General features: G+C 36.3%; 1 protein-coding gene across 2 annotated transcripts in view; it reads right to left on the reverse strand.

Moving 5' to 3' along the window:
• Window positions 1-1,613: 1,613 nt before the first annotated feature.
• PPA2 (inorganic pyrophosphatase 2) overlaps window positions 1,614-27,819 on the reverse strand; it is an 84,106-nt gene continuing 57,900 nt past the window's right edge. For both annotated transcript variants that reach the window (XM_081136003.1, XM_081136002.1), the window contains 5 exons: window positions 22,517-22,644; window positions 21,367-21,452; window positions 13,990-14,059; window positions 2,856-2,892; window positions 1,614-1,825 (listed from right to left, as the gene is read on the reverse strand). In XM_081136003.1, coding sequence (XP_080992129.1) covers window positions 1,791-1,825; window positions 2,856-2,892; window positions 13,990-14,059; window positions 21,367-21,452; window positions 22,517-22,644 — 356 coding nt within the window. In that variant the 3' untranslated portion in view covers window positions 1,614-1,790. The remainder of the gene's footprint in view (window positions 1,826-2,855; window positions 2,893-13,989; window positions 14,060-21,366; window positions 21,453-22,516; window positions 22,645-27,819) is intronic.

Below are 27,819 nucleotides of genomic sequence, written 5' to 3' on the forward strand. Positions count from 1 at the left end.
CCCTGTGCCTGTCTTCTCTTCTGTAAAACAGGCAGGCAAGCTCTGAGCTTTGCCTACATCAAAAGGAGCTGTATGGGAAAGCAGCACACATATGGAAGTGGAAGGACCAATGGGTTTAGAGCCACATAGTCATGAGTTCTAATTCTGGCTCTCAAACTTGGGCAAATTACAGAATTTCTCAGAGCCCTAATATGAAGCGGGGCATATGGTATTTGCACAGACATCTACAGCAGTGCCTAATGTAGAACAGATGCTCAAGAAATGCTATTATCATAATAGTGCTCTGTAAACCACAAAGCATATTATGTAAATATCATGCATTGATGACGATAATAGAACAAAAAGGGAAGAAAACTATATGAACAGAATTGGCAAGAGGAGAGCACAGTACTGGGGAGTGAGTGTACAAGGTGTGTGAAGAGGAGCAGAATGGCAAGGCTGGAGGATGGGGCTCCTGAGGAAGTCAATATGGGTTCTTCCTCAAGAATATGAAAAGTCACTGAAGACATCCTGAGAACAATATGAGACAAGCTTTAGGCAAACCACCGTTCAGGAAATGTGGAAGATGGTATGTCTGGAGGGAGAAAAGCCAGAGGCAGGACTTAGTTAGGAGGCAGAGAGTATGAAATTGAGTTAGAACAACTGGGAACGAGGCAGAGGGGCCGGATCAGAAAGGCATGAAGAGGCTGTTATAACAGTCCCCGCGAAATAAGGGGGACAATCAGCAAAGAAGGAGTGTGAAGGAATGGAGATGACAAACATTTAGATGATGTTCATGAGTAAAGACAGAAGAGAGGTTCAATATTATATTAAGGGTTTGAGTGGGGAACTAAAAGAATGTTAATTCCATTGTTCCAAGAACAAAGTAGCCTGGCTGGGCGTGGCTCAGCGGTTGAGCATCGACCTAGGATCCAGGCGATCGGGGTTCGATTCCCGGTCAGGGCCCATGCCTGGGTTGTGGGCTCGATCCCCAGTCGGGGGCGTGCAGGAGGCAGCTGATCAATGACTCTCTCATCATTGATGTTTCTCTCTCTCTCTCCTTTCCTCTGAAATCAATAAAGACATATTTTTTTTAAAAAGAACAAAGGAATTAAAAAGAACAAAGGGATTAATATGAGGTCAGTTCTGAAGCAGAGGGGTCAAAGGCGTTTATAGCGATGTCCAATAGGCAGACCCCAGGAGAGAGACACTGGCTTCTTATTTAGCTTTGGGAGTCATCACCATAGAGATGAGAACTGAAACTAAGGAAAATGGGTGAGATTCAAAAAGAGTTTAGGACCAATAAAACAGTAAATTATGGGAATGAGCCTTAAAATGTAAACACAGTTACACAGGACTAATAAGTGGACAGAGGCTGGCTAAATGAAGTCTCCACCTGCAATGGGCTTGAAAAAGAGATATTAAGGTATGAAAATGAAAACAATAATATCTATAGAAATCTTAACGTACTAAATTTGTAATTTTTACATGAGCATTTATAGAAATAAATGCCAATAAAATCTCTGGGCTTCTTCAGGCATTGAAATTTAAAATGGTCAAAACTCAATGCCTCTAAATTTCTGCTAGAAAATTAAATGAAATCTTTTTATCAATAAATATCTGGAGGAGACTAATTCAAAACCAGTGTTTATTTACATAGTGTATATCTCAGAAAGTTTCAAGGAAAAAAAATGAAGTTTCAACAGAAAGTCAGCGAATTCTCATGGATCTGCCTTGCTCTGGCACTCAGGAGACAGAATCTGGAAGCCCTCAGAGACGGAATCTTGAAGGCTGAACTTCACATGTCCCCATCACTTGCCAAGGAAGTGCCACACTTGCTCTGCGTCTAAAATGGAAGAAGAAGGGAGTGAGGGAAGGGGTGACGAGGAAGGGAGGGAGGAAGAATAAGACAGATTTAATTTAGACCTTTAGGAAGCATGTAGGCAGACAGAAACAACTGGGGAGCTCAGCATGACACATTTCTCGATTTAACCTCTTGTCTTCAGTTCTCTCATGGAGATCAAGTCTTATATAAAACTACATTAACAACTCTAGAGCCTTCCCACTTTATTTCCTACTTCTTTCTGGGTCATTTTAGTCTCCACTGAATACACAGAAGTTTTCTAGCTGCAGCACAAAAAGTCTAAAAGAACCTTGCACTGTAAAATTTGACTTCCTGTCAAACATCCAAAATGGGATAGTATTACAAAGAAACAGTGGGTTAGCTTCCCATATAAGGAATGGAGCTTGCTTCCCCATGAAATCATGTCTATGGATTCGCTCCTTTCTAAACATCCCAGAACTGGACTCACAGTAAATAGTTCTTGGGTTCCCCCCCCAAATCTGCAAGCTCAATATTCTTCTAATGTTTTATATTAAAGCAAAAGGCCAAAGGGCTTGCCAAATATTGAAAGACAAATGATACCTGCATATGTTTGTATTCTGAAATTTTTACCACAGAACACTTTTACTTGTTTCTCAAAACAGCTTCAAATATAACGATAATAAAAAATATGGCATTTTTAATTGCACTACACATTTTGATTTTTAAGATCTTCAGTTAAAATAATTTAAATGATGAAAGATAATAAAGACAATCTCTCAAGTCAGATATTTCGAGTCTTTTAAAGTTTATCAGCACTAGCTGGAATCTCTCTACTTCACCAAAAAAAGTCACTAAATAATCAACTGTTTTCTTGTCTAAGAGTAATAAATGTACTCTTTCTCATTTTCTGAAATTTTAATGACTATTTAAAAAAGTATTTTCCTTAGTTTATATAATTTTTAAATTAATCTATTGTACTTTTTTGGTTTCTACTAATTGGAAATTAATAAATTTCCACATCTAGCGTCTCAAGAACCCAAACATACCATACCTTCTTCATTGTTTTCTTTACTTACTGATGATGGAATCTGAAAGGTAAGAACAGAGAGTCCCCATTACAATGAATTTTTAGGTGTAGAAACTGTATCCAAAGTTTTTTTCATAAATTTATAGAACCAAGTTCACACACAATGGTTCTCTAACCTGAAAAAAATAAATATTCCTTTTGCCTTTATTATCATTGCTCATTCTTTCAGATAAACAAACCACAGACTTAGAGTCAAATAAAAACAGCATGTTTGAAAATATCTTCTCTCATTAACCCATGGGAACTTGTGAGAATGAGAGAGGTTTTCTTTCAGCTGCTTCTTTGGCTGAGGTCCTGAGAACAAAAATCACACACACACATTCATAAGTATGTGCATGCCTATGCGTGTACACACACAGAGACACACATACAAACTACAGGGTGTTACTCCAAAATGTATACACACTTTAACAGATGATAACTCACTTAATTTTCACCCTTTTCAGGTTTAAGTGATTTGAAATAATGGGTGAAGCCAGACTAAGCTTTGAACAAAGACAATTTATCCTAAAGTGCCATTAGACTTTTTTTAATGGGGATACATAAAAGATAAAGTTTATGGTACAAAACTGGCAATAGTCAGCGAATTGAGGGCATACAAATACCAAACAAAATGATTCTTGATGTGTGTGAGTGTACTGCTTCATTGTCAGCAGTGCCTGAACCAGAAGGGTCATCAGTTTGAAAATAGGCATTGACAAAAAAAAATTATTCATTTCTGTATTCATTCTTTTATATTTTGAAAATGAACTGTAAGTTAATAAACACTGACTTTATAATCATTCAAAGTGTGTATACATTTTTTGGGACACCGTGTATATAATTTATTTAACTGCTTTGTAGAAGTTTTAAGATCATTTTGTTTATTTTGATGACTGGGCCAAGATTCTTAGAGAAAATGTAATACAATCTGTGGTGAACGAGTTTAAAAGAAGAGTTTCCTTGAGGTATAAATTTTTTCTAAGAATACATTTTTGAAAGTATATTTTTAAAAACATTTTATTGGAAGATCCATTTTCCATACACAGAAATGCACAAAGCCCAAGAGGACTTAGAATAAACATCTACATAATCACCACCAAACTCAAGAAATGAAATATGACAGGCTCTTCCCCAATCATAAGCTCATCTCCCCAGCAATAGCCTCTACCTGACTTTGTAACACACTTTTCAGATTTCAAACTTAATAATTAACTTCTAATTCTCTGAATTTGCTCATCCTCAATAGGGAAGTTCTGCCTTTGACACCTTAGGTCTGGGGCAAAGGTAGAAATGAAAGACCACACCCATATATTTGAATATTTAAAAGTTAAAATCAAGCTAACAAAGTGATGACTAGAATATAAAGTATGTTTCATCCCACTATCCTGTAAATATACCTTTGTAATGACTTGGAAGCTCTCCTTAAGCATTCTGGATGCCTCAAAGACTGCCTGAGGATGGCAGAGTAAAGATGGCACAGGGCCCTTATCCTGTCCAACGGCTCCTCCTATCCCAGGCTCCTTTCTGCACTGGGAGGCGTCACCTGCACAAAGGTGGAAATTCCAGCCCACACATCTATGCAGCCCCTCCCTGCAAATGGCCACCCCCAGGCCCTGCACAAGTAACAGTGAGCACGCAGTCCACATAGTAATGAGCGTGAATTTGGGCAGATGCCCATGAAGGACCTGGAAACGGGCCTGCAGCTGTCTGGGCAAAGAATTCCAGGGTCCTGAGTGGCCAGAAGATGGTCTAGAATGGGAAACTTGGGCTCCAAGTGAGGGTACAACTTTGGTCACCTGGTCTTACCCTGTGGGGAGAGACATGATTGAATGAGAGCCAAAGCAGGATCCTCTAAAAAGCAGGACTCAAAGCAGGACCCTCAAGGTTTAAGGGCAGTACTGAATAAAAACAACTCAGCAGGAAAAAAACATTTAAATTTCGGCAATATTAAAATATTCCCTATAATAGTGAATGTGTCACCTTTGAGTGTGTTTTTGGCTGACACAAACATTTAAATTGGTGAACTCTGGGTAACGCAGATTGCCCTCCACTGGATGAGTGGGCCTCATCCAATCAGTTGAGGGCCTACATAGAACAAAAAGATACGCTTCCCCAAGCAAAATAAAACTGCAGCAAAATGCCTTTGGACTTCATCTGCACCATTGGCTCTGGGTTTCCAGCCTGCCAGCCCACTCGCCAAGCCTCCACTATCTCTCTCTCTGTCTCCCGCCCCCTACACACACATCCTATTGATTGTTTCTCTGGAGAACCTTAATACATGCCGCTCAAATTATAAACAGTTAAAAGTTATTTTTCCTTCAACTTTTTAAAAATGCTAATCAAATAGGCTTTGTTTTCTTTTCTGTCATAGAAAAGGGTGATGTGACAATGTAAATAAAGACCTCTGTACAAACCTTATGGAAAACATCCTTGACATTTTCCAAGGATTTCAAAAAACCAGAAAAGTTCTATTCCGTTTCCTAGCACAGAGAAAATGCTTAAGCATGGCTGGTTTTGAGGATGGTAGAACTTAAGTAACTCTGGGTGTCAAAGTAACACAACATGAAATTATACCCACTGAGATTAGGCCTTTGGGATTCAATGACTTTGGTTTTCTAAACTATAAAAGAGAGTAACTTGCCTGTTCTTTGAAATTGCTATGCTCTTTAAATTGTGCAGGACATGTATTACAAAGTTTGTTAGAAAGTTCGCTGTTTAGATTTCCCGTTTAAAATCAGCAGCTGCTTCTTGCTGGAGCTGCCAAACATTTCAGAGGAAGAAAATTTATGGCATATAAAACAGAATAACTGAGCAGCTTCTCATTAACCTAAAAAGTGTTACAGAAAAGAAATGAACAAACTACTCTAGCTAAGACATTTATTGTTAAACTTTATTTAAAAAATACTTTCCAGATTATTTTAATTTTTTTCATTCTGAAGATGTATTTCTTGGTTGGTAAAATATACTCAGAATGCACAAAGCCTTATATGAAAGGAAACAAACATCATAGTTAAGTCTAACACTCAGAGATAGTAAACTATTAAAGTGTGGAAGTAATTTATTTCTTATACATTTTTTCCATATTAACATATGCCAAAAGAGAGACCAGCATTTATATTTAAAACCCTGAGTTTATAATACACATCAGCTACTTAACTACCAGTGACTTCCTGACTTTTAAAGATAATAACAAACATAACACTTGCTTATAGAAACTGGAAGAACACAGAAATGCACGAAACAGCATCACAAAGTGCCCTAATCCCAACTCTCACCCTCAGGATCACCACTGTTATATTTTCCTTGTATGAAACAAAGGATTTTCATTACTTATAGTTCTCAAAAGGGAAAGAATGTGGGCACCCTCTACTCATCTAAGATAAATTCTCCACGAAATAGTATTATTTTATACCCTCATTCCAAAAATGCTATCTCCTCCCCTTTTTCCACCCTAAAAATACTTCTCACGAACATTCATATCTTTAATTTCTTTTTTTTATCTTTATTGCTGAGAGTATTACAGATGTCCCTGGCCCCCTGTGCCCCCCACCACCTGGTTTCCCCTGTCCCAGGCCTTCTTCACCACCCTGTGATCCAGGGCAATGCATATATGCAAAGGAGTTCTTTGGTTAATCTCTTCCCCACCTTCCCCACCCCCACTTCCCTCTGAGATTCTTCATCTGTTCCATATTTCCACGCCTCTGCTTGTATTTTATATATCAGTTTATTTTGTTCATTAGATTCCACATGTGAGTGAGATCACGTGATACTTGTTTTTCTCTAACTGGCTTATTTTGCTTAGCATAATACTCTCCAGGTTGCTCCATGCTATCTCAAAGGGCAATAGATCCTTCTTTATAGCTGCATAGGATTCCACTGTGTAAATGTACCACAATTTTTTTACCCATTCATCTACTGATGGGCACTTAGGCTGTTTCCAGGTCTTAGCTATTATGAATAATGCTGCTATGAACACAGGGGTACATAGATTCTAAAAAGCTTCTGCACAGCGAAAGAAACCAGCATCAAAATGAAAAGGGAGTCCACTGTATGGGAGAACATATTTGCCAAGGATACATCTGATAAGGGGTTGTCAAAATATATAAAGTACAAAAGGAAGACAAACAGCCCAATTAAAAAATGGGCAGAGGACCTGAATAGACACTTCTCCAAAGAAGACATACAGATGGCCAAGGGACATATGAAAAAACGCTCAATGTCACTAATCATCAGAGAGATGCAAATTCAGACCACAATGAGGTATCACCTCACACCTGTCAGAATGGCTCCATCAACAAATCAACAAACAACAAGTGCTGGCGAGGGTGTGGAGAAAGGGGAACCCTAGTACACTGCTGGTGGGAATGCAACCTATGAAAAAGTGTGGAGTTTGCTCAAAAAATTAAAAATAAAACTGCCATTTGACCCCACTTCCAGGAATATATTCCAAGAATCCCAAAACACTAATCATATCTTTAATTTCTTTCAAACAAATCTAGTGTTCTCATTACCAAAGTATCCTTCTTTCTTTCATCAACCAAAGAAAGCTTATTCTGGCCTTGGTCCCTACCCAGACACGAGCTGTATTTTAAATTAATACAAATTGTTAATACAACTGCTCTGTACTTAGTGTCTCCCCTTGAAACAACCCCACCAGCTTCCTACAAGCATTTTCATAGTTATCCATAAACAAAGTGTGAAAGTATTTTAAGGTTATGTAAGTTTAATCTGCTTATTCAAGAAATAACTGTCTAGTAGCTATTGATTTTATTTTCAATTCTTCTGTCGATCTTTGGGTGGTAATGCACAGTGAAGCTTTTAAGAAGCAAAAGGGAGAGGAAGGAGACATAAGTTCATTAGAATCAGATCTTGATTTGTCAAGAAAAGACATTACAAAATTTTACATAATGAACTGCCATAAAAATGCTCACGCTTAGTCACAAATAAAACACATCTGTATGGCATAAATATCGTAATGTGACATCATTAGAAAACTGCATCGACAGAGCGGTTCTGCTCTAAAGGGAAACAGCCCTCTTTGATGCAGATGTAGCTTTGATGGAGTGAGTGCCCACAGAGGAAGAGTCTCTTGCCAGGCACTCCAAGGAATCCAAGTAACCCTGGTGATAAAAGGGTGTCCCAGCCAGACTGACTTCAGAGCTTAGTTCTGAGTTGGCTTGATTTCAATAACCGGAATCCAAGGATTGTCGTCGCTTTCTGGGATGTGCAAGGAACCCGTTACTGTCAGGTCAATAGCTTTCAGTAGAGATCAAGTACATGCCCCCAGGAAAACCATTTGAGGAGCATGCTGTTAGCAGTCCTATCCAACAACTACAATGAACTGTAACACTGCTCTTCTGGTCATCACTTTTTGCATCTGAAATTATTTTTTAACATTCATTAGTTGGTCTTTTCCTACTAGAGCACAGAACCCGTAAGCGTGCACCTCTAAGCTAGCTGCTTTATTGATCTTTGTTGTGGGCCTAGGGAAAATGAAGTATGGCTCTGGTGTGAACTTTTTAAAGTGCTCTTTTTCTTAAACGATAACAATGCCTCAGACTCACATGAGAGGCTTATGTGGATGGACTCACCTAAAGTCCTTCATACGGATTCATCTTTGAGTCTCTATGTAAACACTGATGTGTACTTGTGAGACTGCGGGTCAAGTTTAGGGATGAAATAGGTGGCCACACTGCACACCGACATCAACTGCCCGGCCTCCCGAGTGCACTGCTCTTTACACCTCAGCTAGGAATCCTGACATCAAATATAAAACGGCCATCCAAGGCTCAGATTTACTCCAGATCTTATTAATGAAAAAATAAGATCTACCAAATGCAATCAGAATAATACGTTTTTCATTAAAGTTGAAATTTCCTCCTTACTCTTTTCCTTCAAAGCGCTGCTCACTGCGCACCTGGGAACCATCATCACCGTCATCGCTGGGCTCTGTCTGCCTGGGGGGGGGGGCTGAGGCTGCTTTCAGTGCAGATGCAGCTTGAGAAGAACAAAGGAACAAAGCCAGGCGGAGGCTGCCGGGTGCTCTGGGAGGCATCCTGCCTTCCCACCTGTAGACATTTTAACCTGCGGGAGAGTTTCCTATCACTAGGGTGAGCTCCAGGTTCTCGGTCTCATGGGACTGGGTCCCTGCAACTGAGCAGGACTTTGGTAACTTATTCTCCTTGGCCTGACCCCAGAGTCTACAGTTTTTAAATCCCTGAGGCTGCCATGCTGAGTAGGGTCAGAGGCAGGTCTGGGAATTTCCTTAGCAATGAATGTGGTCCTTCCTCTCAGTCCTACATGCACCGAGTTTGTGTGTGGAACCTCACAAAATTCAACCTTTCTTTTGTAAAATGACAAGTCACTAAATAGTAGAGAACCTTACAAATTACCTAATTTAAACCTTCCCCAACTTCACAGGATGCTTAGAGGTTTTCCAGTTCCTCAGAGGGCAGAATATAAGGAAAGTGCTTAAACAATAGCACGTGGGAGACTTTTGAGGAAAATATTCCCAGATGGGGAAAGTGGTTAAGAATTATAATAAATTATTATGTTGTGGAAACTAATTTATTTTATTTCTCCCTCCCCTTCTTCCTGTTTAGTTTTGAAAATAGGGCTAATTCTCATAGAATAATTTAAATGAGGTTGACTTTTTCACTATCCGACAATGGACCGGGCCATCTCCTAAAGGTGTGACAACCTCATCACTGAAGAATTAAAAAAGGGTAGGGACAGAAGGGGCTTCTTTGTGGTCCATTTAACTCAACAGCACTAATGACAGAAGTGCCAATAAACCCCAACATCTACTGAATACTTTCTAGCTACTGTACATTTTACCTGGATTATCTCATTCAATTCTCCACAACAGCCCTATAAGGAAGACATTAGTTTTATTTCCATTTTATAAATAAGAAAACCGAAGCATAAATAAGTTAAATAAATTAAGAATGAGAGAGCTGGGATCTGAACCTAGAGTCTGACTCCAGAACAAAGCTTTTTTTTTTGCTTCCAATAAAGGACTAACGCTGACATGAAATAAACTGCACATAACTTTTGACATATATACACTTGTAAAACCATTATCATGATCAAGATAATAAACATACTCCCAAGTTTCCTAAGGCCCTGTGAAAACAACTGTTAATCCCTCCTTCCTGGATCCCTCCCAAACCCTCTAACCAACCATCTGTTTTATGTCAGGAAACGTATTTGCACATCCCAAAATTTTACATAGCACATGGTATGATATAATATGTACGTCTTTTTTCCACTCAACATAATTTTTAAAAAAATTTGGCCACGTTGTAGCATGTACCAATAATTCATTTCTTTTTACTGCTGAGTAGTAGTCCCTTGTACGAATATACCATTCTCTGTTTATCCATTCATCTGTTGACGGACATTTGGGTTGTCCCCAATTTTTGTCTATTACAAATAAAGTTATTATATACATTTGTGTACAAGTCATTGTATGGACATATACTTCCCTTTCTCTTGGGTAAGTATCTAAGAGTGGAGTGGCTGGATCATCTGATATGTATATGTTTAATTTAAGAAAATGCCAAATTGTTTTCCTAAGAGGTTGTGCCATTTTCCATTCCAACCAGTGGGGTATGGGAGTACCAGTTCCTCCACAATCTTGACAACAATTAGTATGGCCAATCTCTAAATTTTTAGCTATTTTTAAAAGTGTACAGGTATGTCATTGTAGTTTTCAATTTGCATTTCCCAAATGACTAGTAAAGCTGATGGTCACTTAGTGTGTTTTCGGTATCTCTTCATTTGAATATTTTGCATTTGGGGGGAGGGATGTTTTGTTTTCTTACTCAATTGTGAGAGCTCTTTATATATTCTGGATATAACTCACTTTATCAGGTACATGATTTGCAAATATTTTCTTCCAGCATGTGGCTTCTTTCTATTCTCTTGAGTGTCTTTCACAGAACAGAAATTTTTAATTTTGATGATGTCCAATTTATAATTTTAAAAAATAAGATTGTGCTTTTAGTGGCATGAAATCCTGCCTAACTAAGCAAAGGTCAAAACAGGCTTCTAATTTTATGTTTTAAACTTTGGTTGAGGATGCACTTTAGGTGATTATCATATACAGTGCAAGGCACGAAATGAAGTGTTTTTTCCCCACATGGAAAAACCAGTTGTTTAAGTACTATTTGTTGAATAGATTATCATTTTGAAACTCAGCTGTCCATTTGTATGTAGGTCTACTTCTGGATTTCTTTTCATTGATCTCTTTGTTTGGTTTTACACCATTACTGCACTCTTATTGTAGTTTTATACAATGTGTTGAAATCAGTAGTAGTTACTATTCCAACTTCATTCTTTACAAAGTTGTTGTATCTATTGTAAAACCGTAAGCATTTACATATCAGTTTGTTAATTTCTATTCAAAAGTGCATCAGAATTAGATTGCACTGCATTGAATCGATAGATCAAGTTGAGGAGAACTGACCAAACAACATTGTGTCTTCCAACCCATGAACATTTTATTTAGTTCTCTGATTTCTGTTGGCAATGTTTTACTGTTTTCAGGGTACAGATTCTTCACATATTTTTTTTCCAAATGTATCCCTAAGCATTTCATATTTTTGATGCCATTATAAATAATGTATTTATTTTTAGTTTCCCATTGTTTGCTGTTAGTGTATAAAAATACATTTGTTGTATTGATCTTGTATCCTGCAACCTTACTAGAATCACTTACTTTAGTAGCTTTTAGGTAGATTTTGTTGGATATTCTACAAAGGCCTCATGCTGTCCTTTCTTACAACCTGGATGCCTCTTCCTTCTTTTTAATACCTTATTACACTGGCTAGAACCTTCAATAAAATGCTGAATAAAAGTAGTGGGAGCCAACTAGGCCTAGATTTGTGTTTATGGAAAGGTTCTGAAGTACAAATTTAATTTGTTTATGCCTATTTCTTCTTCAGCAAGCTTTGCAGTTTATGTATTTCAAGCAATGTGTCCATTTTATCTGAGTTGTCAAGTTTATTGGTATCAAGTTTTCTACAGTATTTCCCAGTTCTCACAATATCTGTAGAATCAGCAGTGATGTCAGTTATTTCATTCCTAACCTTGAAGACTTGCCTTCTCTCTTCTTTCCCGATCTCTCTGGATAAAGGTTTATCAATTTTATTGGTCTTCTTAAAGAACTAGCTTTTAGTTTCATTAATTTTCTCTATTGATTTTCTGGGAATACAGATTTTTTAAATTATAAAATATTTCAAACATGCAGAAAATGCTGAGACTACTCCCTAGATTTTTAGAAGAGTTAACACTGTTATTTCAGAAGTTTTACAACTGAAGTCTCTTTTGCTAGCTACTCATCAAAATTAAGATCTTACTCCCCCCTTCCTTCTCAGAAGTAACGTCTCCTGACCACTGTGCTGACACTATTGTTTATTGCTCTTGTTTGTTTCTGAAATGTGAACACCATATCTCTTTGTATTCATTAAAAATATATGGTACTACTGCTTTGGGTGTTTTAAAATTTACTAAAACAATACATACTATATACTACTGCAAACACATTTTTCACCCTGGTTTTATCTATGGATTGTCATGTAGTTCTAATTCACATATCGAAAGTACTACACTGTATAACTATACTGCAGTTTAGTTATTCAGTTTTTTTAATCAACAGACATTAATTCAGTTTCTAATGTTTCTATGTCTGATCATATAAACACATACATTAAAACTCTATAGAATCTAGAAGGGTAATTTCTTAGTGGGTTGTAAGGTGTCTTCAACTTTACTAGAAATTACTTAATTGCTCTTTTAATATCTGCAACTCTCATCCCACTCCTGGCACTTTATCCCCCCTTCCCTGCTCAATTTTCATCATAGCATTTATCACCTTCCAAGACACTATGCATTTTACTTGTGTACCTAATAATTATCCATCTCCCCAACTACAATGTTGCTATATAAGGGCAGAGGTTTTTATATCTTTTCCTTAATACTGCATCCCAACACCTAGAATCTCACCACATATAGCAGGTACTAATTAAACAGCTGATGAATTAGTGGAGAAAAAAATTCTAAGCAGCCATAATAAGCGAACATGTTTGTTGATCCTGAAGTAAACATATAAATTCACTAGCTTCCTACTTCCTACTTCGTTATTTTTTTAAAAAATTTAATTTATAAATGGTATTTCTAGCCTAAGATCATTCCTAAAAACACTTAACATAGCAATATTACTTGATTATCTCAATATGAATTTTCTTATTTAGTGATATCCAAATTAAGTACTAATTTACTAATAGATTCAGTTGGTTCCAGGCAGCAAAATCACTAGGACATGTAAAAATCCAAGGATATCTTCTTAGCGATGAAATGGAAAGCTTGTGAGATAGTCAAACTAAATGGAAAAAAGGGAGCCTGATTTATTTCATTTTTCTTGAGCCAAAATGCACCTGCACCAGCAGCCAGCTGCACTTTAGCCACTGAATGGTGGATAACTCATGAGAACAGAACCTTACAGAGGAGAGCAAATGCATATAAACAATAATAAACTGGTGATGTCAACAAAAATAGCATAGTATGAAATTAATCAAATGGTTAATGTACTTTAGAAAAGAGAACTTAATAATTCAACTAAAAGGTTCTGTTTTTACTCACGGTCACTTTAACAGTTTTAACTGAGGAAGTTTCCATCTCTGACCACCAGGAATCCCAGAGCTAAAACCATGCCACCCTAAGTAGGAGTCAGATGACACACGTCCCAGAAAATGACCTTCCCCTAACTCTGTCTTGACGTCCTGCTCATGTTCTGATTCATCTACTTAAAGAAACTCTATTGTACTGTGTGCATATGTTTAACTGCCTTTTAGAGATAAAGCATGGGATATATAAGTAAATGAAACACTAAAAATAATATACGATTTCAAAATAAATGCATACATAAATAATTCAACTAAAAGGTTGAATTATCCCCTGAATTTAAATTCCCTGGATTAAAAAAATAGATTTTAAGGTTATTTTTTAACTTTATGCTTCCCAAAAGACTTGATACATGTCATTGCTAGACTTTTCAGAAAACCTGCTAGACTTCCTTAAGGCGTTTATAAGATGAAAGGACATCGCCCCTTACCAGTGCAACTAACGACTTTGCCTCCTCTTGAGTACAACGGAAAGGACTATCGCAGATCTGCACGTTTGTGCTGCAAATGAAAAGAAAATGTTAGTATTACACAGGACAACAAAGGAGCAATTACCAAAAAGAAAACTAACTCCAAATGCCCCACATGGACAGTATGATTCTAGCTGGTGAAAAGAACCTGAATGATTAGAAATTAGGACAACTGAGATTCTTGTATATTCTTTCAGTTAAGGTTATAAGTAAAAGTGCTCCACAGCACCGCACGCTCCAGAATTCAAAATAAAAATAATAGAATAGGTATCTAAATAATATCCCATTATATGTAAAAGGCTAAGCTAAAACTACACGTCACCTGTCCTGAAGGAAAGAAAAAATAAATTTGACCCACCGAATGACAGCTATTAGAAAGAATTTTCCTCTAAACGAGGCGATAAACACTGTAATTGGCTACTGAAAGATATTGTGGAATCCCTTTCTCAGGTAGGTATGGTAAATTAAGCTAACAGTGGTGAGAAAACCGTATGAATACGAAAACTCAGTTTCTTACGGGTAAGGAAGTTTGGTGAGGCATCCATGATCAATAAAGAAAGGCTCTATAAAATCAAAAGAATCTGCACACAATGAGGAACAGCATGCTATCTACACAAGCAGACCACCATTACCTATTTCCTACCTCCTACTTGAAAGCAAAGGCATTTCCTCTCAAATATAAATTTCATTAGAGAAATCAGATTAAAGTGGATACAGAAAGTGGTGGTAAGGAGAGTTAAAGCCCATTTAATTTTTAAAATAGAAGGGAAAAGTGATTAGCAGATTCCCAAAGGAGATGCATAATAAATCTCTCTCTCTCTTTCTTTCTCTCTCTCACACTCTCTGTCTCTCTCACACAGACACACACACACACTTGCCCTCAAGTGGATCTACCTACAGGATATACATTATCAAATTTATCTTTGAAATGGTTTGTGAAATATGTCAGGATATATATGATAAGACCCATTTATTTACTTATCTTTTTAACTACATCTGTCTAAAATCAGACATTGGACATATAACAAGTATAGTAACTGGTCAGTTTACTTTCTATCCAGACTCAAGATATGGGATTTATTTTCATTCTTGACATGAATAAAATTGATGAAAGTTGACATTATCATCTTTAAGACTAAACTATTTTTTATTCTCTTCTCTACATCCCATGTTTAACTAAAAATTGAAAAAGGTTGCCCAGCCAGCGTGGCTCAGTGGCTGAGAGTCGACCTATGAACCAGGAGATTGCAGTTCAATTCCCGGTCAAGGCACATGCCCGGGTTGCGGGCTTGATCCCCAGTAGGGGGTGTGCAGGAGGCAGTCGATCAATGACTCTCTCACCATTGATGTTTCTCTCTCTCTCTCTCTCTCTCTCTTCCTCTCTCTGAAATTAAAAAAATAAAAAATTGAAAAAGGTAAAGCTTTATAAGTCAAATATTTCCCTAAAGAAAGTCAAAACTAAATTTAAAAAGAACAAGGCAAAAAATTAGGCACTGCATACTCTTAAGTGCTAGTCAGTCCTCCGAAGAAAGCACTGTGTACAGTAAATACGCTATATACAATGTTTTTAACATTCAAACTAAACCATCTCTAGATGCTGGGGATACAATGTTGAACCACAGAGCTCCCATGGAGCTTACAATATTTAGGGTTCATTTTACCTTTCAAACTTGACCATGGCATACAAGAGGAGACGCAGAAAAATCATTTAAAGGAAAGATGACTAAGCTGATGGTGTCTACTACAAATGAGATTATATATGACTAAAAAGGATGTGCTGTTTTCCTTTTTATAAGATACTAAATATTTTGTTTAAATTTATAAACATTACATAGCCCATATACAACCTTGCTCACCAAAATACAAAGACATGACATTAGAGCAATAGATGACCAATATCAAGAATGCTGGGTACAACAAACCCAAGTTGCATTTAAAAAAATAAATAGGTATATTAATAGATAATAGTACAGAAATAATTGATTAAATAAAAAGGAACAGAAATAGAAAATTACCTGCAAATAATGAACAGACACATAAGAGATGAAATTTACAGCCAGCAATATAGAACTTTAATAAAGAGAATTTATTTTTTTTCCAAGATAATCTCAAATCAGACAAAGGCTCAAACTCATGAGAATCCTCAAAGGGAGTGTCCAGGATATAGATTTGCCCAGGCTTTTCATTCTACAGCAAAGTAGTCAAGAAAAAGGAAGAGAGAGAGGGAGAGAGGGGGAGAGGGGGGGGGAGAGAGAGAGGGAGGGAAGGAGGAGAGGGAGAGAAAGAAGAATGACAATAATTTTGAACTATAATCTCCAGAGTTTGTAGAAGAAAAATGACACTGAAGTAAATCTACACAAAGTTAAAAGAATTGGCGCCATCTGTATGAGATCAAATACACCTTCCTCTGGAAAGGTAAAAAGAAAAAATTTTAAGATCTAAACAACTTGGATATATATTTTTTCATTTTTTCATTCAGTAAGCTAAGCATAAAATACCTACTATGTGTCAAGTCCTGTCACTAAGTGCTAAGGTACAAACTCAATTTACAGCATAAAAAAGAAAAATAATAAACCGCCTCAAGTTCTCCACAGAGGTATGTGCAGCTGTGATATGACTAGGTGAGAGTGCAGTTAATTCTGTCCAGAAAAAAATAAAAATTCTTTGCAGAGGTGACGTGTAAACTGCTTCCTGCAGAATGAACAGGCGTCCACGGAGGAAGGCAATGAGGGGAGAGGGCACAGAGCACGGGGCTGGGCCAGGAGGGTCAAACACCCTGTTCCATGTAGGCAAGAGCTGGGTCACATTCTTTAATCGAAGGGAACCACGTGGAGCTTTTAAGAATAAAAATGACAATCGCATGTATATTTTTCAAAGATAATTTGGACAGTACTGTATAGAACACATGAGACAGCAGAGTAGTTGCAATACAAAACAATTTATGAGTACAAAAATGATAGCTGAATTAAAGCAGTTTTACAACAAGAATTAGAAGGGCATTTGAGAATCAATAAAAATTTGAAAAATTTGTATTACAATAAAGTGTAAGTGAAATAAAATAAACTGGTAAAAAGTACATTTCAAATTTCTTAAAAATAAGATAGAGAAATAAACTGTGGCTAAGAGAGGGTAGGAGGCATTGAAGAGTAAACCCAAATGGCAAAAAACTATTTCTCCTACACTAGAGTTTAAAGTTATTTTAGGTAAGAATAGAAATAATGAAATTCTTTCTGTTAAAAGAATATATAGCTTTCAGAGTAAACATTAAAGAGTGGAAGAAAAGAATAAAGATAACAAAACATATGAAAAAGATAATTACATAAAATAACAGTTAAAGAATTTAATAAATGCAGTACTCCAGGAAACAGAAGTCACTACTGGATTAAAAATACAACAAATATTTGTTGGCTTTAATATTATTCAACAATTTACCCCAACAGGTATTTATTAAGTAGCTATTACATGTCAGGGGAGAAACAAAATGATTAAGGCAGCTTTATTCATCTGCTTTCAAGGAACTTCTAGAGGACACAAATCCATAAACCAAGTACAGCGGTCCCCCCTACTGCAGGGGATATGCTCCAAGACCCGCAGTGGATGCCTGAAACCACGGGCACTATAAAACCCTATGTATACTGTTTTTTCCTATACATACATACCTACGATAAAGTTTAATCTATAAATTAAGTGCAGTAAGAAATTAACAATAACTAATAATAAAATAGGACAATTATAACAATATACTCTAACATATACTCCAAAATAATAATAAAGGTATGGGAATAAGGCCTCTCGCTTTCTGATAACCAGTCTGATAACTGAGACTAAGTGACTGATGGGAGAGGTGCATACAGTGTGGATACACCGGACAAAGGGATAATTCATGACCTGGGCTGGATGGAGCTCGACAATGGGAGATTTCATCATGCTACTAAGAACAGTGTCCACTGAAAACTGACACTTTTTTTAAATTTTAATTTTCCATTTATATTTCAGACCACAGTTGACTGCAGATAACTGAAACTGCAAAAAGGCAGATAAGGGGGGACTACTGTAGTTAATCACTGTGGTAAATGCAATGATAGAAATACCCAGGGGGCCAATACAGAGTGTACTGGCACCTTAGCTAGCATTGGGGCTACTATAGGGGAAAGTTTCCTACAGAAGATGCAGCCAAAATAAGTCTTAAAAAATGAGGATGTTAGCTAGTTCACAAAAGGAGAAGACAATCGGTAAAGGAAACAGCATGAGTAACGGCCTAGAATCAACAAGACCGTGGTGTTTATGAGGAGTGACAAGCAGTTCTCAGTTGCTAGAACAGGAAATTAGAGGCGAGAAGTGATGGAAAATGAGAGTAAACAGGGGCCAAATCTTGGAAGGCCTTGTTTGCTCTTTTGGAGAAAGTTTGGATTTTATGGTTCATACACAGAGAGGCTCATTAGAAGCTCCTAGGGAGCTTTTAAAACATATAAAGGCTGAGAGATCCGAATTCACTAGGTCTAGAAAAGGGGGCAATGCAGTTAAGTTTTGTAACAGTTTTCCCAGGTAATTTTGATGTAAGAGAACTGCTGTGATAAATAATGTAAAGCTAAACTGAACTAAGTGGGGAAACAGGTTAAAAAGGAAGGGGGAGGCAGTTTACTCAACAACAGCACATTTTAAGGAAATAAGAGATAAGTAATTTATTAACTAAAGACAAAGGAAATAAATATTGAACTCTGAATATATTTTACAAATCATGTAGTGATAAAAATGAAAAATGAGTAAAATTCTATAAAGATTTTTTACTTTAAATTGTCTAGATACATATAATTAATATCTAGAAATGTATATCCTGATAATTTTTTTTAAAGAGTAGTTTATTGATTTTGAGAGAGAGAGGAAGGGAGACGAAACATTAATGTGAGAACATAACATTGATTGGCTGCTCCCTGCACGCTCTGTAACAGGGACCAAGCCTACAACCTGGGCATGTATCCCGACTAGGAATCGAACCAGCAACCTCTCGGTGCACAGGGACAATACCCAACCAACTCAGCCACACAGGCCAGGGCAAGTTTTTTTGTTGTTGTTAATCCTAACCCGAGGATATTTTTCCCACTGATTTTTAGAGAAAGTGGAAAGGCAGGAGGGTGGGGGAGAGAGAGAGAGAAACACATTATTTGCCTCCTGCACTCGCCTCGACCTGGGCCAGGGATTAAACCGGCAACCCAGGTATGTGCTCTTTACCAGGAATTCAACCTGAGACCCTTCCATGCATGGGCTGACACTCTAACCACTGAGCCACACTGGCCAGGGCCTAATAATTTTTAAACTAAAAAACTGTATTTTGTTGTATTCTCTAAAATAATAGAGGTATACTATAGCTGTTAAGTGAACAGACCTGGAAACTGGCTTAAATCCTGGCTCCACCATGCAGTGTGACCTTAGGTAATTTAATCTCTACATGGTTTCAATTCCTCATGGGTGAAATGGAGATGAGGGTTCTTGTGAGTATGAATGAGATAACACATATAAAACACTTAGAACCTAGAAGATAGTATGGAGTTCAATAAGTGTCAACTCTTATTAATGTAATCCTAATCATTACCAAGACTATAGCAAAATGACACCAGAGCTTAGAAATAAAGTTAGCCTCAGAGTAAAGATAATTAGAATCAGCACAGAAGGAGTGATAATAAGCTGTAGAAAAACCAGCCAAAGAGATGGTCTGCAGCTCTACAGCTGAGGAAGCCTGGGAAACACAAAAGTCCATCAAGGACTACAGAAGCTTTTCAGAAAGTACAATTAGGAAGGAGATAAGAAAGCAAATGGCAAGCAAATGCCTCTTCAGAGAATTAGAGATCCCTACTTTTTTAGCTCATCACGTTAACATCTGACTCAATATCTGACCGTGAGGACTCACTCAGTCTACCAGTTACTAGGATAGTCAGGACTGGAAGACTATGTTAATAAATTATACTATTTAAATGAGAAACAATTACCTAAATTTTGAGACTATGCTGCAAACAAGAGAGTAGTTTGCATAAGAGGTAAGAAAACGGGGAGGAGGGTATCAGAGTTGAGGGTGTTACATTAGCCTGCACAAGAAATAGAATCTGAAGCTAAATGCCCAAGCATTTGTGTCACAGGAAGAAAAGCCTCTCAATGACCTCCGTAAACTATTCCTTGAGACTACTGCTTTCCTCCATCTGACTAATGTATTTTAATAATTTCTCTAATATCTCTCTTGACTCCAGACTTTATGCTCCAAAAGAGCAGGGACTCTGTTTATTGTACCCACAGCAGTAATCCTGGTATCAGGGCAGTGGCTGGCAGTAGACCCTCAGCCAGTGTTTGCTGAAAGAGAATGGCTTCCCAATTTCCCGATTCAGAGACGGGAACAATGAAGTGGGGTAGCACTGACTCAAGGGTGACATGGACTTCTGCTTCCCACAGTTAGGCTCACCAAGAGTCAGCTGTTTTTCTTTCCAAACCTGTTTATGTCAGCTGTCCTTGTTACTTATTATGTCACAATTTAAGCAGTGATTTTGCTCATAGATGAAGGGAGTGCAGAAAGATAACTGTTTCTATGAACACTATGTAGGCTCTAAGACTACTGAGGTTATAAACACATTTGAGGTTCTAAAAAGCCTTAATAAAGATGACTCACTATAAAAACTTGGTGTCAAAATCAGCTGTGGGGTAAGGCAACAGTAAAAGGTTTGAAAAAAAAGACTACATATCTGTAAGGGTTTTTCACTGTAAGGAGTTTAAGGATTATAGGATCTGATCTTTATTTTCTATTATACATTATGTTAGGATATATATAATCTATATGGAGTCAGCATAGAAAAGGTCTTAGCCTTATATCCAGAGACAGGTAAATAAAGGTACATTTAAATGTTTTAAAGTAAAGTTAATAATTGAGTTATATATGTCACTATTGTTTGATGCTCCTGAATCCTTCAGCTTGGGAATCCAGATCTTGTTGGACAAAAAAGCTTTCTACTGTTCCTATCAAGAAAAGATGTAGTAGTTACAAGATAAATAAAATAACTTTATGCTTGCATGTTGAAAAATTGTTAATTTTTTTTACTCTATCTTTGCATATACCACAATATATTATAATAACATTAATATTATAAATGCCCCCAGTAAACTATAAAACTCTTGAGAAATGACGTGTCAATTACTAGTTTCATGGTGCCCAGCACCTAGTAATGTCTTCCACACAGGTGCTTGTAAGTGAAGAAAAAATTGCAATTCTCTTTTTAAAAAAAATCAGGATGAGTTGTATTATATGGCTGTTTATTGCCAATTATTAATAAAGTATTACGTAGAAAGACAAATTCTTACCAATTTATAGCCCCTCCGTCACACTTTTTCATAAGCAGCGCTTCCCAACATTCATGAGTAGCTTTGATAACTTCAAGAGCAAAAGCCTAGTTCCAAACCAAAAAAATAAAAAGACATAGCAGTCACACCATTATACTATAACATGGTAAACTACCAACGTATACTAACATTATACTCACTATAAGAACATGAGCTCTGGAGCCAGGTAAACTTGAGTATAAATTCTGGCATCCTTATTTATGAGCTGTTCGACTTTGGGCAAGTTACTTAACCTCACTAAATCTTAATTTCTTCATCTGTAAAATGGAATGCAGTAGGGATCATTGGAATCAGGGGTTGGCAAACTAGGACCTGTGGGCCAGATCCACCCTGCCACCTGTTTTTGTAGATAAAGTATTACTGAACACAGTTTTATATTTATACTTAGGAATCCTATACAAAGTCCTCAAGATCTTAAGGGTTCTTTTAATAAGCCTCTTAAGAAGTATCAGTCCAGCAATAAATTCTTATATAGCAAAGTACTTATTGTAAATTTTAGTTTTCATTAACACAGCTTACAAAACAATATATTTATTAGCACCCACTTAAACGTTGATTTGTAATATGTAATTCATATAGTGGTAATAACTTTTGAAAAACATTCAGTATTTTACACTGTAACTCTTTGGCTATTTTCTCCATTTGTGTCATATTAGAGGCAGTTTATGGTATTCTAATAGCAAGGTAATTCAAGTACTTTCTTAAATTAGCAGCTTAATTCAGTCTCGGTAGAATGAGCACACAGGAGATAAGCCCCTATCGATTTACACTAATAGTAATTGTGTCTTCTCCAGAATAGTAAATAGAAAGTTTTTCTTCATAGAGAGTTTGAAGAATTAGACTCATCATGGAAATCCCTCATGTTCTGAGATGAGATATCGATAGATAAATAGATGGCTACAGATATTCATCAGCCTATGGGTTCACTAAGAGAGATCTCCTGAAAGACAATTTTTAATAAAAGTGATGAAGTAATGTCCTTAAGTATAAAAGTCATTAAAACTTCTGTAATCATGCAATATACAAATATTCACATAAAAAACCCCCAAAGTGAAAAAGTAGTGCACAGGTATCACGAGGTACGTTTTACAATTAAGACGATCATCTTTACCTTGTTTCTGAATTCTCCATTAAAAGCAAACTGGTTTTCTGGTTTTCCCTCTGGCACCTTATAATATCTAAACCAGTTAAGCGTAGCTTCCAAATAACCTGGTTTGTACTTCTTAACATCATCAATATCTGTAAGTGAAAAAACAAGACTTTCTGTTAAAAATCGAAATGCATTCCTGTAAGTGGTGGAGCACTGAACTGGGGGAGTCAGAAAACACGGGATCTAGTCTGACTTTGCTAACCAGCAGCACAATCATCAACGTGTGTCCCAGCGCTTCTGGAATTCCGGTTTTGCAATGTGAATACTACTACTTCATTCTGCAGACAGTTCTCGAACAACTTCAGACTGGGTTAGGTACTGCAGATAGGTACTGTGTTAGGTACTGTGTTAGGTACTGCAGATAGGTACTGTGTTAAGTACTGCAGATGAGAACAACAAAGTTATTTCCCCTTGAGGAGCTCAGAGCTCTAATTAAAGGAAGCAGACAACGACATGCAATGCAATAGGAAGATTGAGAAGAGCTTAAAGCTGATGTCACCCTGCAGGCAATGGAGGGCTTAAAGTAGGGCAAGTGTCCCAGAAATATTAAGCTAAAAGAACACTAAAGACAGGAAGGAGAGGGGAGTACCCAGAAGAGAACACACTAGAGGTGGGTGAGAAAGGTTTCATGAGCACATATGCCAAATATTTAGTAAGTTTCTCATTCATTATATGCCAGACACTGTTTTAAGCAGTGAAAGAGAACAGTAAATGGAAGTGGCTTACACAGTAGAAAGAGACAAACGACAACTAAAGAAACAAGTACATAACATGCTAAGCGGCAAAAAGCCCGATGAAGGGAAATAAAGCAGAGTAAGAAAGAGTGCGGACAGGGCAATTTTAAACAGGATGGTATATCCTGTCTCTATTTTTGTGAAAAATAACTTCTGTAAGTTAGGTACCACTGAGCTCCTCACTGTTTTCTTGTACAGACGGGGCAAAATTCTTTTAGTCCACGCCAGGTGAGCAACCAGAGAGGCACTGAAGTAAGTAAGTTTCTATAACTTAAATCTGCTTTATGACTTCATCATTGTGCCTTACCTAATCTGCCATTCTCTGTCCCCTGAATAAAATTTTTTTTGATAACTGATTTTTTATTCACTTACATCAAATAAGAAAGGAAAAGCTAAGTTAAGTTATTCAATATCTATCTCAGCTTAGGAGGCTTTCTCCTCAGAAGTTATGAATAGGATCTGTTAAGCAAAGACATCAATAAAAATAAAATAAAATAAACCTGAAAATTTAATAATGCCAGTAAGAAGTAAACTATCCAAATACAAGCTAAACTTTTCTATTCTCAATTAATTATAATCCTGGGGGGAAAAAACAGCTAGATTTGCATACCAAAAAACACCAAAAATTGAAAATAAGCAATTTAAACCTTTTTAGAACCTCTACAATAGCAAGTGCCTCAAGATAAAATCTTATATCCAATACCAATAGTCAGTTCAATGATTTACTCTTCTGAAAATAAGAAAAATTCCACCTAAAATCTACAAACTGATTTACAGCTTATAGAAGACTTTTTTTATGTAAATAACCTCACTTGTTCCTCATAAAACTTGTGAGGGTTCAGAATAAGCACAACCATTCACATGAAACATAAGAAAACTATAGCTAAGAAAATGTAAAGGCTTTGCCAAACTTTATCCAACTCCTTCATGGTAGAACTAGCACAGCTTCCCCGCTTATCTGTGCAGGGGACGTTCCAAGACCCCCAGTGGATGCTTAAACCGCGACAGTGCCGGGATCCTATATACACTGTTTTTCCCTATACATACACACCTATGATGAAGTTTAACTTATACATTTGGCAAAGTGATTAACAATAACAAATAAATAGAATAATTATTACAACATACTGTAACAAAAGTTACGTGAATGCGGTCTCTCAGTCTCCCCCTATCTGATAACCAACGTGGTCACTGAGAGCAGGCAGCACATGTACACACGCACATGCTGCACACGGGGTGGCTCCCGGCTGGGCGAAGGGGGAAACGGGGCAGCACGAGACTCCATCGCGCTGCTCAGATCTGCGTGCAATTGGAAACCTATCCATTGGAGAGTGCTGGAATTTTCCATTTCAGATTTTTGGACTGCAGTTGACCTTGGGAAACCAAAACTGTGGATAAGGGGGACTACTATGTTATAAAAATACAAGTGTTCTAATTCCATAAATTCTTTTTTTCTACACTGCACAGTAATATTGTCAGAGGTTTTACTTACTTTAAAAGGATATTAGTGTTAGTTATATTTTTATTTTAAATGTTTTCTTTTATTGTGGTAAAATATACATAATATGAAATTTACCATTTTAAGTGTATAATTCAGTGGCATTAAGTACATCTACAATGTTCTGCAATCATCACTGTCATCCGCTTCCAGAATTTTTTTTATTAGATGTATTTTTTACAATATATTTTAAGAAAAGCAGTAATTCTATAGTAGTCATTTATTCCCAATGTTGGGAATTAACTTCACATTAAAGTTTCTATTACAGGTAATCATATAGTTTCAAGACGAACTAATCTAGTAAGTTAGAATAACCTAGAAGAGCTTTTTTACATAATCAAGCTATTTATTTCAGTTTCTGCTTTTCATTACAAATGAAATTCTTTTAATCAAGATCTACTTGATCAACTCCCTGGACGATTAACAAAGACTTCTTTAAAATGTTCTGACTGATGTCCACAGTAATCTGTATGCTGAGTCTACCAGATAACTCTAAATAAAACCCACACTTTGCTTCCTCCAGTTAAGTTTCAGCTTTAGCAAACACCACTTGTATTTATTCCCAAAACATTTATGCCAACTGCATCTTAGTTATGAGAGTTAATAAAACATTATATAAAGCAGTGATTTTATCAGTACAAAAAAGAGATTCTGATTCTATAAAATTAATTTGCATGTTTTGAAAGAACTCAATAGAATAGGTTGCTAAAAATATCTGCTGTCAAATTAGGCCTGGGTAAGAAAATAGCTAAAGATGAAAAAAAGACATAAAAGTCTACAATTACACATGTAGACTGCTTTGCAAGTGAGGTGGGGAGATTTTAAATATGAAGAGTCAGAGACAACCTCTGATAAAATGTATTTCAGTAAATTCCTGAATGAAGTACAGAAACAACTGATTCAAATACCTAGAGTCGTCTTGGGAGGAACATGGTAAGTGCTAATCTTCTGAGCTATGAGTGTGTTTAAGATGTTCAAGAAAAAGTGTAAGAAAGCCCTGTGTTTAGAGCAGAGTGAGAAAGGCAGCCCCAGCCAGTCACAGAGGGCTCTGAGGGCCACACCAGGGACTCTGCTTTTCACTTTGAGGTGGGAAACCAGTAGAGGATCTGGGCAGAGGAGCACAAGTTTTTAGGAAGATCTCTCTATCTGCTATGTAGGGAAAAGACCATGTAGAGGAAGAAGTGGAAGCCAGAAATCCAGTAAGAGGCTAAATGTAGTTGTATGGAGGTGGTAACAAATGGTCCATTTTGGATTATCTACAGAAAGCACAACTGAGAGGACTTACCCATGTGGGGGAGGTAAAAATAACAAAAACCACTAAAGATAAGACTTACATAAAACTTAAAGTATCAAAGAGCTAAAAAGGACTAGTTTGTAAAATTAAGTAGAAACAGTCACCTAAATATGTATCACCCTAGTCTTTTTTTAAAAACCTTCATAAAAGGCATCCTGACTTGTGACAAATAATGTGCAGCCATAACTTACTTTATTACAGGGCTGTTTTCAAATTTGAAAGTTTAATTACCAAAAATTATATGGAGTCTCCTTAAGAGAATATTTATGTTAAAACTAAAGATATATGATTTATAAAAAATCACAGTTCTAAATAAATCCATTGGAAATTTTATATATTTCTTTATTAAAGGCTGGCTAAAAAAGCACAACAGAAAACAATGATGAAATAAAATGACAAATTTTAAAGTTCAATTTGGTTTGATCTTTTCCAGAGCTCTCCATTTTAATTAATTTATTTCTTATTTATTTTATTTTTAAAATTGATTTTAGAGAGAGGAAGGGGGAGAGGGAGAGAGTCAGAGAGAGAGAAATATCTAAAGCATGAGAACTTTTATATCTAGAGACTTATTAAAGCACCAATGAACTTTAACAATGATTATATACTAAAAACAAAGAAAACACTAAAAGATTAGGAGCATGAGAAAATTATGACAACATATTCGGTTAGCATAATGCAGTATATCTAAAAATCAACAATACAAATTTTAAGTAACTCTTTGAACCCATTAAAAAAAGAACCACACCCTGTCCCCCCAACTACACAATTAAAAACTTCTAAAACAAACAAAAAACCCGACAATCTTGTTTAATAAATAACTTTTTGATCCAAAATAAAATAAAAACTCTAAGAACATTCAGGAAATGATGACAATTGAGAATGCTCAGCAAGTTTATAAGAAGTAAGGTAAACTAGGAAAAACATCCTGTTTGGAATTAGACAGCACTCAGTTCAGATTCCAGTTCTGGCACTCATATACTATTGAGCCATCTTAGACAAATAAATTACTTGGTCTGATTCTTCAAATACAAAATGAAGAAAATGAAGGTTCTTGTGAGAAATAAATAAGGTAATATATGAAAATCATCTAATAAAAAATAAGAGATCACTCTTAACAAATATTAATTATCAGCCCTCCACCCCTAAAACTTTGTCCATGGGATGCAGCCAAAGCTATACTCAGAGGAAAGCTTTGTCTCTCAAAAGTAAATCAAGAAATGAATAAATGATTTAGAAAATTATTACAATATTTTCATTAATACTGAGAACGATTTTATTTTTAATGTGTATAACTCTACTGAAAAAGCAGCTAGATATAGACATAAAAAATGTAAACAAGCACTAAAAATAGCATATAAGAGGCATCTGGACATACATACACAGACATGTACACTTATTCGTAACTTTTTCTATATATTTTTTCCTATGGTAAAGAGCAAGACTCGAATGAATTTGTAATTAGTTTACTATTTCATGACAGACATATTTACCTTTATTTCTAATATTATGACAATTTAGTTCTTATAAAGTATTTCATTTCTATCGTTTAAGTTAAATTTAAATAACCAATTTTTAAACATTTGGAATAGAGAGGAATTACATAAATTAAATTACTTTTATTTCTTAAATAAAACTTTCGCTCAGCTCAAGTATATTAACCAAATTATCAGCAATGAAAAACAACGCTTAATTTTCCAAAGCATTTTGCTTTACAGAAAACAGAAACCTCTGACAAAGA

Source organism: Miniopterus schreibersii, assembly GCF_964146895.1.
Source record: "Miniopterus schreibersii genome assembly, chromosome: 1".
Lineage (NCBI taxonomy): Eukaryota > Metazoa > Chordata > Mammalia > Chiroptera > Miniopteridae > Miniopterus > Miniopterus schreibersii.